This window comes from Festucalex cinctus, chromosome 18, assembly GCF_051991245.1.
Source record: "Festucalex cinctus isolate MCC-2025b chromosome 18, RoL_Fcin_1.0, whole genome shotgun sequence".
In the NCBI taxonomy this organism is placed as follows: domain Eukaryota; kingdom Metazoa; phylum Chordata; class Actinopteri; order Syngnathiformes; family Syngnathidae; genus Festucalex; species Festucalex cinctus.
Window position 1 is genome coordinate 18,585,036 of NC_135428.1, and position 15,951 is coordinate 18,600,986.

The following is a 15,951-nucleotide window of genomic DNA, read 5'->3' on the forward strand; positions in this document are numbered from 1 at the left end:
ATATGACCTCCTCTGCCCATGCCCTCTCTGAATAAATAAAAATGATCACATTATTTTGGATTTAGTATTGACTACATACCCATTAATTGTTATTGAAGGTAGCACAGTGATGCATGATTGTCACATCAGCCTCACATTTCTGAGGTTGCGGGTTTGAATTTGGCTCTTGCCTTCCGTTGTGGAGTTCAAATGTTCTCCGGGCATTTGTATATTCTAAGAAAAATATGCATGTTTGACTCATTGAGGAATCTAAATTGTCCTGTGAGTGTGAATGTTTGCTTGTTTATGCCCTTCAGTTGATTAGTGACCAATCCAGGGTATAGCACGCCCCCATCCAAAGTCATAGGAGAGGTTCCAGCTCAGCCATGACCTTAATCAGGATACACAGAATTGAAAACGGATGAACAGATGGATTTTCATACAAAAAAAAAAGAAGAACCACTGATTGGACAAAAGATGGAATATGCATTAGCCATTTTACCTTTCTCCAAGGACACAGGACTTAGGAAGTTGATGGCTGTCGGTAATTACTTGTTGTTGTTTTTTCTTACTCTTTATAATGTACTTTTATTGCAAATATATATCATAAAACCATTTCTACAAATACATCTAGCATTAGAGGTGTCATAATGGAAGTATTTTATATCTAAATGTGTGAGTTGTGTGATTTTATCTTTTTTCTTTTGCATGTTTGCTGTGTTTTGTTTTGGTTTGCTGTGTATTGTTTTAACACACTTCCAACCTGGACAATTGACACTATTGACCACAATTACCTGCACCTGTGCAGCTCTGGCCCAACCCAATCAGTTACTGTTTTAACCAATCAGAAGCTTGGACAGTGCCTTTTTAACAGACTCGGGTAGAGACAAAAAGAGGGAAGGACAGAAGAAAGAGAAAGAGAAAGAGAAAGAGAAAGAGAAAGAGAAAGAGAAAGAAGGAGAGGAATTGCTGCATCTGAACATGCCTCATCTCTTGCATATCTACCAAGAATCCCCGATAATCTTTTTCTAGTTCTTTTTGTCTCCTTGCAAAATTGTATGTCAGGTATAATGTGCGTGTTGATATTGAAACTGTTGTTTCAGATTTCATTATATTCACCGTATGGATGATGAGCCGAAATAAATATTTGAGGAAATGATGATGTTGGTGATATACTGTAAAAAAAAAAAATTCTGAATGCTGAGTTCACTTTAAAAATTTTAGCTAATGCAAGAATGAATCACTTAATAAATATGTCGTCCCCCTTTTTACCAAGAATTGTGAATTTTGAAGCACTATGAAAGGAGACATTAAACTCATTCCTCTTTGATGCTCTTTCTAATTAAGTCATTCAACAGTTATGTGTCTATAAAAATAAACAAACAAACAAATTGACAACAACAGGCAGACATGTTTTCAACAAATGAGCGGCCACTTGAGTTTACACTTGAACAGTTTATGGACAATTTTGCAATTTTCAATAAAATGATACGATGACAATATACCACAATAGTGACTATTGTAAGCGGAATCCCCAGCAATGTCATTAATCATATTTAACAACTATGCCATTAAAGTGCTCATCCTTTAGAAATGACAACAAAAAAAGTGTTATGCATTAAGTACGATAATACAATACATATTGTATACATGAACCTAAATGATTTAAATTACAAAAAAAAGGTTGCTGTTCATGTTACCATCCATAATACACCTTTTAGTCTTCATTTGATTTGGAGGGTAGGAGGGGAAATGACATCAATACTTCTCATCAACACTGTCTTCAACTATCTGAGATAAAAGGGGTCACATCCATCACTAATTTTGTAGGCTTTTGGATCTTCATGTCCAGTGACAGTCGACAGATGACTGATTCACCAACACTACAAGCATATAACATAATCACAAGAAAAGCATTCCCACATACATCAGTCTCTTCGTTCCTGTTGTTTTGCCATTGACACATGACTCAATTCAAAGTGTGCACATGACAATATAACATCATAAATCACTTGTGCTGTACAATCTCATCAAATAAAATTCCTATCCAAGGCAGAAAATGTGCTGTATTAAAATACACCCAAATAAAACTTACTTAAGCTAAACATCCAGAATTGAGTACAGTTTGCCTTTTTTTTTTTTTTTTTTGTCAATTTGGGTTTAAGGCACCCATCCATTAAACTTGAAAAATCCACCATGTCACAACATGGTACATTCGTCGAAGATGATTCTTCTCTGCTTGAAATATTCTTGTTTGTAGCTTAACTCCAACAACTAAAAATGGAAGGTGCATAAATATGTCACTTTTGTCGTCTATGTATTTGTATTTGTTTGTATTTTGCTTTGTTTTACTCTGCTGTCTGCTGCCAGCTCGGCTTTGCAAATGATGAGCTGTACTCAGTTGTCTTACCAGGATAAATATAGGTTTTCATAAACAAATAACACAGTCACCTTTTGTCCCTTTAATACCCTAAAATAAATTCAAAGTAAAACATACTCGTGCAATAGAGGCTAACCATCTTTTAAAAAAAAGAGTAGGGCAATTAAAAAAAGAAAATAATAGTCTGTCATTCATCAGCGCCCTGGGCACCCTTCTATCATCGTCAGTCCGTCATTTTATTTTAATCACGCTCCTGTCATCTGTAATTTTAGGATTGACAAACAGAGGTGAGCATTCCGCCAATCCGTTATTGATCAACAAAACGGGTATCTGTTCACTGACAGACTGGGATGTCTGTACTTATCCAAGTTAGTGACAATTACACTGATGTATTTTTTTAAAGTCATCCTGTAATTATTTTTTTTTTTAAGTTTTTCGTCATTCGTCAGCAAAATGGGCATCCCCTCTTCCTGTATTTATATTTATGTACCAACATTGCTGGGCTATTTTTCCACAGCTAAAGTTAATATTTTGATTGTGAGTGTTTGGCGATTCTCTACAACTTTCCTGGATTTACTTTTCAAAAATTCCTTAAGCGGTGGGTCCTCAATACGGTTATCGTAAAATCCATATGTACGGAAATTCACATCATTAAAACAGTGATGCCTCTAATCCAGATTACAACAAATTAGATGTTTTTTCCCCTATTTGTTTTGCAGATTGCATAAGTGGTTTGTGACTGACATGTAAAAAAAGTACAAAAAAACAAACATATGCTAAACAGACTCAAATCATACAACTCATACAAACTGCAGTACTTTTAAACATGTTCAATTCACACCCCAGCAGAGAAAAACACATCCGTGTTTCTTTTGTATGACTATGCCATGAAACTGCTGGCACAGTGATTGTGTGGAGGCCATTCTTTCAATTTTGATATACTGTACAACAAATAAACAAAATCATATGTTTCTCATCTGTACAGATTTACACATTTTCTACACTCTAATGTAAAATACAATTTAGATGCATTATGTAGTAGGACTTGCCTGAGAATTCATTATGTACTGCTTTTTTTTTTTTTTTTACTGCTTGTCGTGAAGAATGTCTTTTTCTGTTTTGCATATAACTGTAAAAATACAGTCAGATTAAACTCAACAATCAATTTCCCTTTATCACTTACTTAAAAAAAGTTAAGTTGTATTGTACACATAGACATTACACAATAATAATTATCAGAATGCGCACTCCGATATTAGGCAAGAAACAGTCAACCATCAAGTTACATTTATTTTCATTTTTCTTTTCACATACAAAAGTTTTGGGGATACACAAACTCGAGACTTTTAACAGCATTAAATTAGTATGCATTATTCAGATTTTTTTTTCCCTTCATTGGATTGATGCCGCACATTCTGAGGGGACAGACTCCATTGCAAAATAAGAAAAGAGATTGAGAAAACTCAAAACAAAGAGTAAACCACTGGCGCCTCGATTTGTATTCGTTTTACAGTCTGTTCTTTTCCAATGCAGGGAGAATCTTGTAGGTTGTCCCATTGAAGCATCAGAACTTCAGAAGTAGGTAGAGGAAGGTCATCAGCAGTGAGGTGCATAAGGAGAATTGGGGCCAAACAGCTGCCCTGTTGACATCATGCATTGCGCCAGGTCCTGAGGGGGCAAAAATGCAAAATGCAAAAAAAAAAAAATACTCAGCACATATTACTAGGCGAGACTGGGGCTTTATGTCATATTTTTTACACTATTGCATATTCCCTGGAATCACTACCGTATTTTTCGGATTATAAATCGCAGTTTTTTTCATAATTGGCCAGGGGTGCGACTTATACTCTGGTGCGACTTATGTGTGAAATTAACAGATTATTATATAATTTCACATGTTATTTTCACACTAAACCGCAAGAGGGCGCTCTAGGCCCGTGTTGATAAGTTCAACATTGCATCGTCTACCTCCCGAGTTGGGGGAGTTGTTTAAAAGTGACACCGAGGATGAAGATTTCATTGGATTTAGTGATTTGGAGTGAAATTGATAGTTTGGTGAACTTGTTAGCACGTTCTTTATGCTAGAGTTATATGAATAACTTGTAGTGATGGGAACATAATTCACCCACGGAACGTTGGGACGAAGGGAGAGTTCCGGGTGGGAAGGTTTTGTTATGTGGAAAAGGGGAGTTAGCCTGTTAGCTTCTAGCTGAGTGGGGAGTTGCTGTTAAGACCTCAGAAGCTGATGTCAATAAAACGCTAGCCTTTGGCTCCGTGCTTCAACACTCTACCTCCGACTCCCGTCACTGTTCGCTACAAACTCTTAATATGTTACGTCGTTACTGACATTACCAGGCATGTCAGTCATGTAACGTTAGTATACCGTACACTTATTCAGCCTGTTGTTCTCTCTTTTATTTTTATTTTAAATTGCCTTTCAAGATGACATGTATGTTTTTGGTGTTGGATTTTACCAAATAAATTTTCCCCCAAAATGCGACTTATACTCCAGTGCGACTTATATATGTTTTTTCCTTCTTAGTTATGCATTTTTTGGCTGGTTTGATTTATAATCCGGAGCGACGTATAATCCGAAAAATACGGTACTTCATATACAGTAGAAACAAAATGTAGCGAATGAAAGACCAACCTATGCGTCGATTATCAATGGGGGAGGGGCTGGAGTGCATTGCGGTCGCTGACGTGTCAATTACTATTCGTCGACGGGGGGCAGTCGCCTGCCAACATGCAGCGATTCTCATTATTCGTCGATGGAACAGAGGTGAAGTATATTCATAGTCGGTGTAAATCAGGGGTGTCAAACTCATGTTAGTTCAGGGGCTGCATGGAGGAAAATGTATTACCAAGTGGGCCGCATCGGTAAAATAACGGTATATAACTTAAAAATGATTGCCATCAATTATATGCAAATTTTCGCTATTTGTGTGCCAGCCCTAAATTACGGAGCTCAACTGTAATCATATTGTTCCAAAAAATAATAAAAATGCAAATGGGACACGGCAACACTGAGTTCTGAACGTGTTAAATCTACCTGTTTTGCATATATATTGTTCCCAGAATGCATTGCGTGGCGCAGTTAATGACATTATAAGGACGCTAATCCTTGTCATATCTAATTGAATTTGTGTCGTAGTTAACACGTTTGTCGGTCTATGATTAAAAAAAATAAAAAATAAATAAATAAAATAATAATAATAATAATAATAATAATAATAAAACAAACCGTAACGTTTAGTTGTGTGTAAAATAATGACATTCAGAACGATTCCTCCGTACAAGTTGCATTGCTCATCTGAGAACTGCATGTGAAATTACAAATTTTATATATTTTGATTGTAGCCGGCTGATTAATTAGTCCGACATTACTTTTTTTTTTTTTAAATTTACAAAATCATCTCGCGGGCCGGATTAAACCCCTTTGCGGGCCTGATCCGGCCCGCGGGCCTTATGTTTGACACCCCTGGTGTAAATGGACCGGCCGTTTAGGAAACTCCCGAATTTCCTGTCCACCACACCCCTGCTGAGAAATATTCTTCATTTGCATTTCAACACTACAAAACCATGAAATATATCTACTTTGTATTTAGTGGCTTGTTAATGGAATGCAGTACTATTAAGTACTCTTAATCTCTCATACTTTAATGTTTACATTTTGTAATCTTTCAACACTCAGATTCTGTAGTAAGGTTTAATGACAATATTTTAGCACTGGGACTAAGGCATCTATCCAGTTTAAAAGATGGGTTTTCTTTCGTACTCAAATCCAGTGAACCAGAAATCAATGCACAATTTTCTGATTTCAGGCTACCTAGTGAATACAGAAGTAATGGGAGCTTTTGTGGGCATCATTGTTTCTTTCATTTAGGCCTATAAATATTTTCCTGTCCCATGCCCTTATGTAGCGATAATCGCTAAAACCGGCTGGCAGGTGTGCAATTTACAAGGTTAATGAATATCCAATAGTGTGCTGTTCCTCCACATCAAGAGAAGCCAGATGAGATGGCCCGGGCATCGGGTTAGGATGCCCCCTGATGGGGTGTTGGGGGCACATCCCACCAAGAGGAGGCAACGACCTTGGAGATGCTGTAGAGGTTGGGGTGATGGAAAGTCTGGGCTTCCCTACTTAAGCCCTACCTCCGTCGCTTGACTCAAGATAAGCAGAAGAAAATGGATGGATGGATGTGAAAAATGTTTTTTTTTTAAAATACTGCTTCAAATAGCATGATATGGACCATTTAACCACAGAAATGAGGTGTGAACATTTTGGATGGTTCATAATCCTTCAACTCACCATAAAGATTTATGCTGGCATTAGTGAACCCCATGGTGTTAATGGCGACACACGTGTAGTTCCCATAGTCTGCTTCCGAAACATTGAAGAAGATGAGCGTTGATTGTTTGCCTTGATTCTCTATCTTTATCCGGTTTATTTTATTGGAAAGCCTGAAAGACAGATCGGAGTAACTTGTAAGTTTATTTTTGACAAATATAAAGTTATTGTTTTCCCTGAATGATATATAAGATTGGCCGTTTCCCCAATTTACTCATCAGAGCTTTCAACAAAACAGATAATATAACCTTAAACCACCTTTTCTGTGCTGAAAGGCAAAATTCATGATCAAAGACCTGCAGGGGCTCTATTTTCAGACTGGGCACGATCGCTCGGTGTAAAAATGGGCACATTTCAATTTTCGTGGCAGTGGAACACATTTCTGTGCTGTCCGGAGACGTGTTGCCCTTTCTGGGCGTTTCGGCAAACACAACTGCTGCGCATCTGGCAATTTGGGAACACAAAGAGGAGCGTAGGGATGCAACAATAACTGCACTATCGTGATGTCACGATCTTAAAATTACCACAATATCATCATTGTCGTGTTGGAATATTAATTTAAACGCAGCAATCTGTTAAAAAAAGATTTGTGCAGTTGTAGCACCCTCTGGTGGTTATTTTATTAGTGCGGTTTAATTTTAATTAAGAATGTTTTGGCCGCTGTATTACATTGATAAATATGGCAACAGCATGGGACAATCAAACCAATTCATTGAATAAGCAAAGGATCATCATTGATCCATGATCGGTACAGTACAGTTTGGATCTCACACGATTGGTTGGTGAAAAAAACAAACCGCAAACGAAAGCAACATGATCAGTCCACATTCACTATAATAGCAGCAGAGGAAGTTGAAAACCCTTGCGGATCACGTAAGTCGCATGTATGGGAACATTTTGTCAACTTGGGTTGAAATTAGTCCTCAAATTAATAATAAAGGATTTGTTTTTCTGCCTCTTCTCCCAACACCAACATTTCAGAAATGTCAAGGAACCTGAAAACGTAGCCTATGCTAAGGGTAACTTCAAAACAAAGCGTTCCAAATAATACAAATAGTCTTAGTGAGCTTTTAGTTTGAAGTCGGCCTGTGTGCTAGCTTGACTTCCCTTTTTGACGTTTCGGCTTACATTACCATTTCTTTCTACCAGTATCATCATCATCATCTTTTTTTGTTTTGTTTTGTTTGTTTTTTGTTTTTTTTGTTTTGCTGATCCGGAAAATGACCCGATCCGTGACTCAAATCCATGATCCAGTCTGAACTGACTTTTGTGATCTGTTGCACCACTAATCATTATAATTTTTAAAATAATTTTTTTCTTTTTTTAAATATTTCAATAGACCCTCCCTGACCGCCCGTGTCAGAACAGGGAGTCATGATCGGGGTATGCACGCAGTCAATTGCTCATGTCACATGCAGTGTGGGAATCTTGCAGTTTATCTGTTTCAATGCACCAATCTCATCTCTCCAAGCACAGCGAGTCAATTTGATTCCGCGATGTCAAACACGGCGTGTGCTCCGGACCGCTCTAATTTCAATGCAAATGAGGGAGTCAGCTAGCTTGGCTGGGTCTCGGTTATATATTCCATCTCATGACGGCGCACAATGGTGCAAACGCCCCCTTGTAGCTGTGCCTGTCTATGAAAATACCAAAAGAAAGAAAACTCCACCCATGCGCACAATTAGACGGCACTTTGCGCTAGGCTTGTGCTGAGAACGAAAATAGGGCCCCTAGTGTGAATTTTTAATCTAGTTTTGAGGAAAATGCAATCTAATTAAATCTAAAACAGCACACATGATGCGTAAGAGTTGAGTCTCACCCAAATACACGCCATATTACTACATCTATGTATTCCGTGGAAATTAAAGAGCTCCAAGGTGAAACTTGCCTGCGTTCTTCTTTGTACCATTCAAAATCTGCCCGAGGGACAGCAGAGGCTTCACATTGAAGAACTCCTTTTTGTCCAACTGGGGTACCTGTACCCCTTGCCTTCGAAATTAAGGGAGGATCTATTTACATTAAAAAAAATAAAATAAAAACACGTTTACAATCATGACATGAGATACATGCTGAAACAACTTGTGTCTGAGGTGATGTATTGTAAATTAGAACATTGTGTTTTGTATTTTATTTTATGTGTACCATAGATTGACATGAATATTCTTAAATACTGAAATAAATTGCTAACAAATATGTGGGGGGAGGAATAAATACTACTCCTTTTCGAACATGTGTATGCAGGTACGATATTGCTGATATTGCTTGAGGGGGAAAAAAAAAGTAAGTTGGCAAAATCATCATTTTTGTTGTGGTGAGGTTGTGGCGGGCAGTGAACACAATCTTCCGTTCTTGATGTGAATGTGATGAAATGAGGACCTCGTGATTACAAAACCCCTAGAATAGATCAATGTTCCAGCACTTTCAAGACAATGCCGTTAAAGAACAAAAATTACGGAAGCGTGGAACTGTCAATATCGAGTAAACATTTTTGACTGTCAAATACATTCGAACATACTTGCAAACACAAATTTGCAAGTACAGTCGAACATACTTGTACGCTAAGTGCTAAAAAATAAAATAAATATCTGGATTTTTTCCCGTAATCCCACGGGATTTTGATTTGCAAATGCATATACCCAATGGTATTATGTGAAAAAAAATCAGGCACTGCTGACATTATAATAAATCATAAAAATTAGGAATAAATCATGTTTTCATGCTTAATTTTCTTACATATTGGTATAATGTAGGTTTATTTATGCTTAAAAAAAATATATACCTTTTATTTTTTTTATTATTATTATTATTTTTTTAAATCTTGCAAATGTGCAAGTCAATACCCCGTGGCATTATGGGAAAAAATGGCAATATAGGAACAAAGGTTTTCAGCTGATAGATTGCAAGGACAATCATACATGCATGTTTAAAGCTTTATTCAAATACTGTACGTTCAAAATGTTCAAAAGTATTTAAATACGTTTAAATGTATTTGCAAATACTGTCGATTGTAGCTAAAGTATTGATCTGTCAAAAATGTTCACGCCACCTTGGTAGTTCCACACTTGCGTAGTAAATCATGGAATATATTGTATATAATCGTACCACCTGAATGGTTACTTGATAAAGTAAAATTCTTACAGTTGACTGCAACCTGTACTGTCCTAACATCAGGGGTGGATATGTCATTTGAAGCAATGCACTCATATGATCCGGACTGATCTTTGGTGATGGCAACCAGCTCCAGATGTTCTCCTTCTGTTACAAATGCATGAGTGCCTGTAAAAGGGAAAGAAAAAATTTGCATTAAAAATTGACATCTGACCTTAAAATTAGTGTCACAGTAAGAGATGCATTAAAAAGGGAAGCGTCTCATCAGCCTTCATTAATCCATTAGTGGCATTCATCCATTCTTAGTGTGATACCACATTTTTGATATTCGGCTGATACCATTTAAATACAGGGCCGATATCGCCCATCTCTACTTTTCAATAATTAATTTGTTTAAAGTAAATTGTTCACTGATTTTTATAATCCTTCATGAAAGAAGACTGATTATCTTCGTGTTTAGCATAACTAACACATTTAAATCAAAGGATGCATACAAATTGTAACAATATACCGTATTTTCCGCACTATAAGGCACACCGCATGAAAAGGCGCACTGTCAATGAATGACATATTGTAAATCCTTTTCCATATATAAGGCGCACCGCATTATAAGGCGCAAGAGTAGAAGCTACTGCAGTGGCTGGGATTGCATTAAGCGTACAATAGATCGGGGTGGTGAGATCCGGTCCTCGAGGGCTTCAGTCCTGCAGGTTTTGGATATTTCCCTTCTTCAACACAGCTGATTCATGATCAGCTCATCAGCAAGCTCTGCAGAAGCCTGCTAACGAGCCTGTTAATTGGAATCAGCTGCACTTCGAGTAGTGAAATCTATAAAACCTGCAGGACTCCAGCCCTGGAGGACTGCAGTTTGCCACCCCTGCAATAGATGGAGCTGTGCTCAAGGGAATCTGAACAAAACAGATGAATACAAACCGGCGTTCACTCCAAAACAAGTTACCGGTAGTGCAGTCACAATATGGTTCCGTATTAATATAACAATAAATCAACATTGTTCAAACGTTACTATCCATTTCTATAATATTTGTTCAGGTGTGGTACTACCGTTCTAACTGCTGTTACTTCAGTGACGCCACCTGAATATATGGTAGCCATACTTAACCAATATTGATCCACATATTAGGTGCACCTGATTATATGGCTCACTGTCGGTTTTTGAGAAAATTAAAGGCTTTTAGGTGCTCATAGTGCAGAAAATACGGTACTATTTGTACTTAGATCCAGAGAGTCTCTGGATTTTCATTCTGCATCAGCAAGAGATAGTGGCATTATTTATGTCAGTGTTGGGAAGCTGTAGGTCACGGCATGGCATTCAGGGTTCAAAGCCCGAGGACAAAAGGAAAATTGCAAAGAGATGTGCCCCATCACTCTGATGTGTTTTGTCTCGTTCTAGTGAAAATGTTACTTCCCTTCCCTACATAATAAAAAAAAAAAAATAAAAAAAATTCTTTTGGCCATGTTTACTCCAGTTCTAGATGCATGGGCGCAGTAAGTTAGTACTCAAAATGGTAGTGGTGTCCTTGCTACATTGAAAAACCACAGACAGCAATGTGCCTGAGTGTTTCATAGCAGCAGCATTGAGAAAGCAAAAACAGACAACGGCCAACAACATTCAGACATTTTGCACGTTATTCGTTGCTGAGGAAAAGTGGTCTTTTTCTTATCATTTGCAATATATTTCAATGACTTAAAGACTTTATCAAGTCATTTGAAAGACATGTTTCTAAATACACTGTATTCAAAGATAACTGCATAAAATGTGAAAAATTAAGAACTGTGTAGTACTCAATAGGGGAGATACAGCCTTCAAAAATATTTTTCACCATTTCAGTTTTCCGTGCACTTGGGCATCCAGCATGAGTCACCACTCCCCCACTATATACTGTCAGAGCTGAGTGCCTTTTTTGTTTTGTTTTTTACATCAGTGTATATATCTGTACGAATATCCATCCATCCATCCATCCATCCATCATCCCTCACTAGGCTGGAGACTACCCCAGCTATCCTCAGACAGGGTTGCCAACTGTCCTATATTAGCCGGGACGCCCCGTGTTTTGGGCTAAATTGTTATGTCCCGTAAGGGACCTCAAAAGTCCCGTAAAATAATTCTCAATTCTTACACGGAATGCAGCAAACAGCATCTTTGCCATTTTTGGACCACGGCTGCTCCCGTAGATTGACAAGTGACAAGGAAGTTGCTTATAGCCAATAAAATGAGTCGCTGGGTGTAACGTTGTGTGGAGATGTTGCAAGTTGAGAGAGAAGAGAGAGAGAGAGAGAGAGAGAGAGAGAGAGAGAGAGAGAGAGAGAGAGAGAGAGAGAGAGAGAGAGAGAGAGAGAGAGAGAGAGAGAGAGAGAGAGAGAGAGAGAGACTTCCTGGTTTCGTCACAGCTTCATGTCGCCTACACTCTAAACGCCAATCTTAATACGTCGGCTGCAAACATATCAGTGGGAGCAATACAAGATGTATTCTCGTACTATTTATGAACAAATACTGCGAGAATTTAGCTTGCTGGTAAGTTTCGCAATCAGTCCTTAACACAGCAAACCACACTTTACAGGTCCTAGATCAGCTAAAACAGCAATCTCATGAGGCACGGCACCTGTCAGCCAATCACAGGCATCGTCACGTGCATTTGTTGTAGCGGCTTATACTATGTAAGTGGCTAGAAATAATAATAATAATAATAATAATAATAATAATAATAATAATAATAATAATAATAATAATAATAATAACAATAATAATAACAATAATAATAACAATAATAATGTGTAGTGTTGTCCGGTCAGTTAGGAACAGAGAATAGATAAACCTGTAAGAAAGAAAAGTCTCCATGGAAAAAGTAAATATGGTGAGTCACGCTCCTCTTTTGCATTTCTTTTTTTTTTTTTTGCAACAGTTTTTTTTTAGGTAAAGAGGCAAATTGTGGTTTCTTTGAGGTTTTGTATGAAATTACATAATGATGGGCTGCAGTAAGGATTAATGGGAATGTGCAAACGTTGTGCATTTTGAATCTCATCAGAATATACACAAATTTCACACATCATGCTCACACCACCATGGCACCGTGCCGTGCACCTGTCCCTTATTTCGGGATGAGAAAGTTGGCAACCCTAGTAGGCCCTGACCTGGTCACCAGCCAATTGCAGGACTATACCACAACATTATAAATACTTGGACCCTTTCGACCATTAGTCTACAGCAGCCATGCCCAATTAGTGTCCCAAATCCAACATGCCAGAGCAAAGCCCATGCTGACTCAACGATGCTATTGACATAATCCGGATTGGGGAGCCAATGAAGTGGATAAAGTGTCACAAATATTTCAATGGGCCTTCACTTCAATGGTTGTAGCCTCGATATTGTGAACAAACTGCTCCCATTGCTTTCATTTAGGCAACGGGTGCTTGTGTTAGCTTTATGTTATGTTGTTAAGGAGAAGTTGCCTATCAACAAGAAAGTTACGATTGTCTATTCAAGCAAATGACAGGCTTCCCTAACCCAGCCAGTTTCAAAGCGACTCAGAGGGAATTGATCGGATCAGATGTTTAGATCGTATTCAGTGGAGAACTTATTCATTTTAAAGATTTACAAAGAATAGAGTGAGCTGTCAAAAGTCATCCTGACTGTTGGTGATTTATAGGGGAGACAACAACAGGCTTGCTAGTAATTGTTTTACCATCCCATGTCAAATCACCCACAGATTTACCATTTAAACATTATATTAACAGTATAAGATGGCAAACTTTTTGCTTTCAATAATAATGATAAGTGAAAAAGAAAAAAAAAAGTGGTTGTATTGTTGTGAAATTGGAATTTTCATCTTTGTTATTTTTTTATTTCGTTTTGATTTTGATTTTGATTTTTTAGTTGTAATCAGTTTTCTGGGTGGTTCTGTTAGTTTTTATTAAATTTAGTTATTTAAAAAATGCTTTGTTTTAACTTAGTTTTAATTCCAGTATTAGTTTGCTGTTTGTTTGTTTTTTAAATGTATTACTTGGGCACAATATTTAATAAACACCATGATAAAATGAAAAAAGTAACATTTCTTACCTAGTGGGCTGCTGCTAGATGACGTCACTTAAGTGTGACACGTTCAAACGTCCTTATTCCGGTTAATATCGAAATAAATGTACTTAGTTAAAATCACATTTAAAATCATCCCCAAAGGCTCATGAATTATTTTAATAACGGTACCAAAGACTAAAATGAAGGACATTGTTGCGATAATTAATTAGTTTTAGTTTTCGTTAGACATAAAATGTAGTTTCAGTTAGTTTTAGTTTTTGAAAGAGCATATTTGTTTTTATTTTATTTTGTTAACAAAATTGTTTTTTGAATTTTAGTTTTAGTTTTTTTGTTAGTTTTCGTTAAACATAAATGTAGTTTCAGTTAGTTTTAGTTTTTGAAAGACCACATTTGTTTTTATTTTATTTCGTTAACAAAATTGTTTTTTGAATTTTAGTTTTAGTTTTTTTGTTAGTTTTCGTTAAAAAAAACCTTTGTAGTTACTAGGGTTTGGCATTGTGAATTTAATTTGGACTATTCCAATTCCTCGATTCCATCTCAATTGCTAATGATTCTCAATTTCAATTCTGAGTTCCTCAAAGGACTACAGTATTTTTAACCAGTATAATGATATCAAACATATAAACTTGATTTTTTTTTTTTTTTACAAGAGAGCTTTTAATGTGAGAACTAATTGGGGAACCTTAGGCTATAGTATACAATTAGCAAGCTAGCTCTGGCTATAGCCCGAAAAATACCTCTTCTGCGTATGTCACAATCTACAAAACTGCTTGGTGTTGTTATTGTTTGAATTTTTAAATGTTATGCCTTTTGTGTTTTTCAGGCTACTGTAACATGTTGAAACATAAAGCATTGTGGGTTTCAGGATATTGTAGCCAGGAGGATGCATGTAAGTGTGTGTTACAGGCTGAATAATGTGTGCCACTGTTTTTAATAAAAGATTAACTCTCCCTTAAAGGAATACTTCACTTATTTAGCCCATTATAGCAATAAAAAGTGAATATTTTGTCTATAATTAATTTGATATATTCATTATTTTTCACGTACAATTAGTACCTTTTAAAAACACATTTTGCAACTTGCTGTCGACTGAAAATGACATCACAAGGGCTTGGATAACCAATCACAGCTCTCCTGTTTTCTAGGTTTGGTCATGTGACATTCACAAGCTGATCTAACGTTTGACTGCCAAAAATGGCTAAGTAAGTAAAGTATCCTTTTAAGTGTATTTGTCATGTGGACCTGTGTAGAGATGATGAACCCGACAACAGTGTCGTTACCCTGCAAGCCAGCTGGTGGCTGGCACCGCATGTTTGTAAACACCGTGTGGTTAAAGAGTACATTCTGTACATTATTTTGAAATTAGAAGGATTTAGCGCTGTCACTGACTTTTAAAAAAAAATCAAGTCGCCTATCAATTATTCCATCGATTAATCGACTAATAGCCCCCCAGCCCCAAATATTAAATCTTGTCGCATTAAAATAAACTCTGCTACGTGTATTTGTTTATTAATTAATTCATTTGGTCACTCAAAATATATGTCACGTCCACCGACACCTGGCACAGATATGACCAATATTAAATTACTGGGACAACTTTCCCATCGTAGAACAATGCATGTGCATTAGCAGAGGGATCAGTACAGTATTTTTGTCGAATCCACTGCTGCTATTTTGCTCTCTTAATGTCGTTATGCTCCTAAAATAATGGCCTCAGTATTTTATTTTATTTTTTTTAATTTTTGATGATTACATTATATTTATTAATAATTTCATTTCAGTGGTCGGAGTTGAATGAGCTGTTTGACATGTTTTAGTAGAGGGTCCCAGCATCATGAAGAGATGTTTAAGGCAAATTTTTTAAGAAGATGATTATTTAATATATAGATTTAATAAATCGGCGGCACGGTGGTTGACTGGTTAGCAGGTCTGCCTGCCAGAGGTCATGAGATCGATTCTGGGCTTCTGGTTTCCTGCGTGGCGTTTGCATGTTCTTCCTGTGTCTGCGTTGTTTTTTTCCCGGGTACTCTGGTTTCCACCGGTACATTAAATGAACACTCTAAAATGTCCCTAGGTGTGAAT

General features: G+C 37.0%; 1 protein-coding gene across 1 annotated transcript in view; it reads right to left on the bottom strand.

Moving 5' to 3' along the window:
• Positions 1 to 1,419: 1,419 nt before the first annotated feature.
• The window catches only part of opcml (opioid binding protein/cell adhesion molecule-like), a 185,386-nt gene continuing 170,854 nt past the window's right edge, over positions 1,420 to 15,951 (bottom strand). Inside the window, exons 4-7 of the mRNA XM_077505823.1 lie at positions 9,849 to 9,986; positions 8,599 to 8,719; positions 6,672 to 6,823; positions 1,420 to 4,027 (exon numbers count right to left, since the gene is read on the bottom strand). Of these exons, the coding sequence (XP_077361949.1) occupies positions 3,924 to 4,027; positions 6,672 to 6,823; positions 8,599 to 8,719; positions 9,849 to 9,986 (515 nt within the window). The 3' untranslated portion in view covers positions 1,420 to 3,923. The remainder of the gene's footprint in view (positions 4,028 to 6,671; positions 6,824 to 8,598; positions 8,720 to 9,848; positions 9,987 to 15,951) is intronic.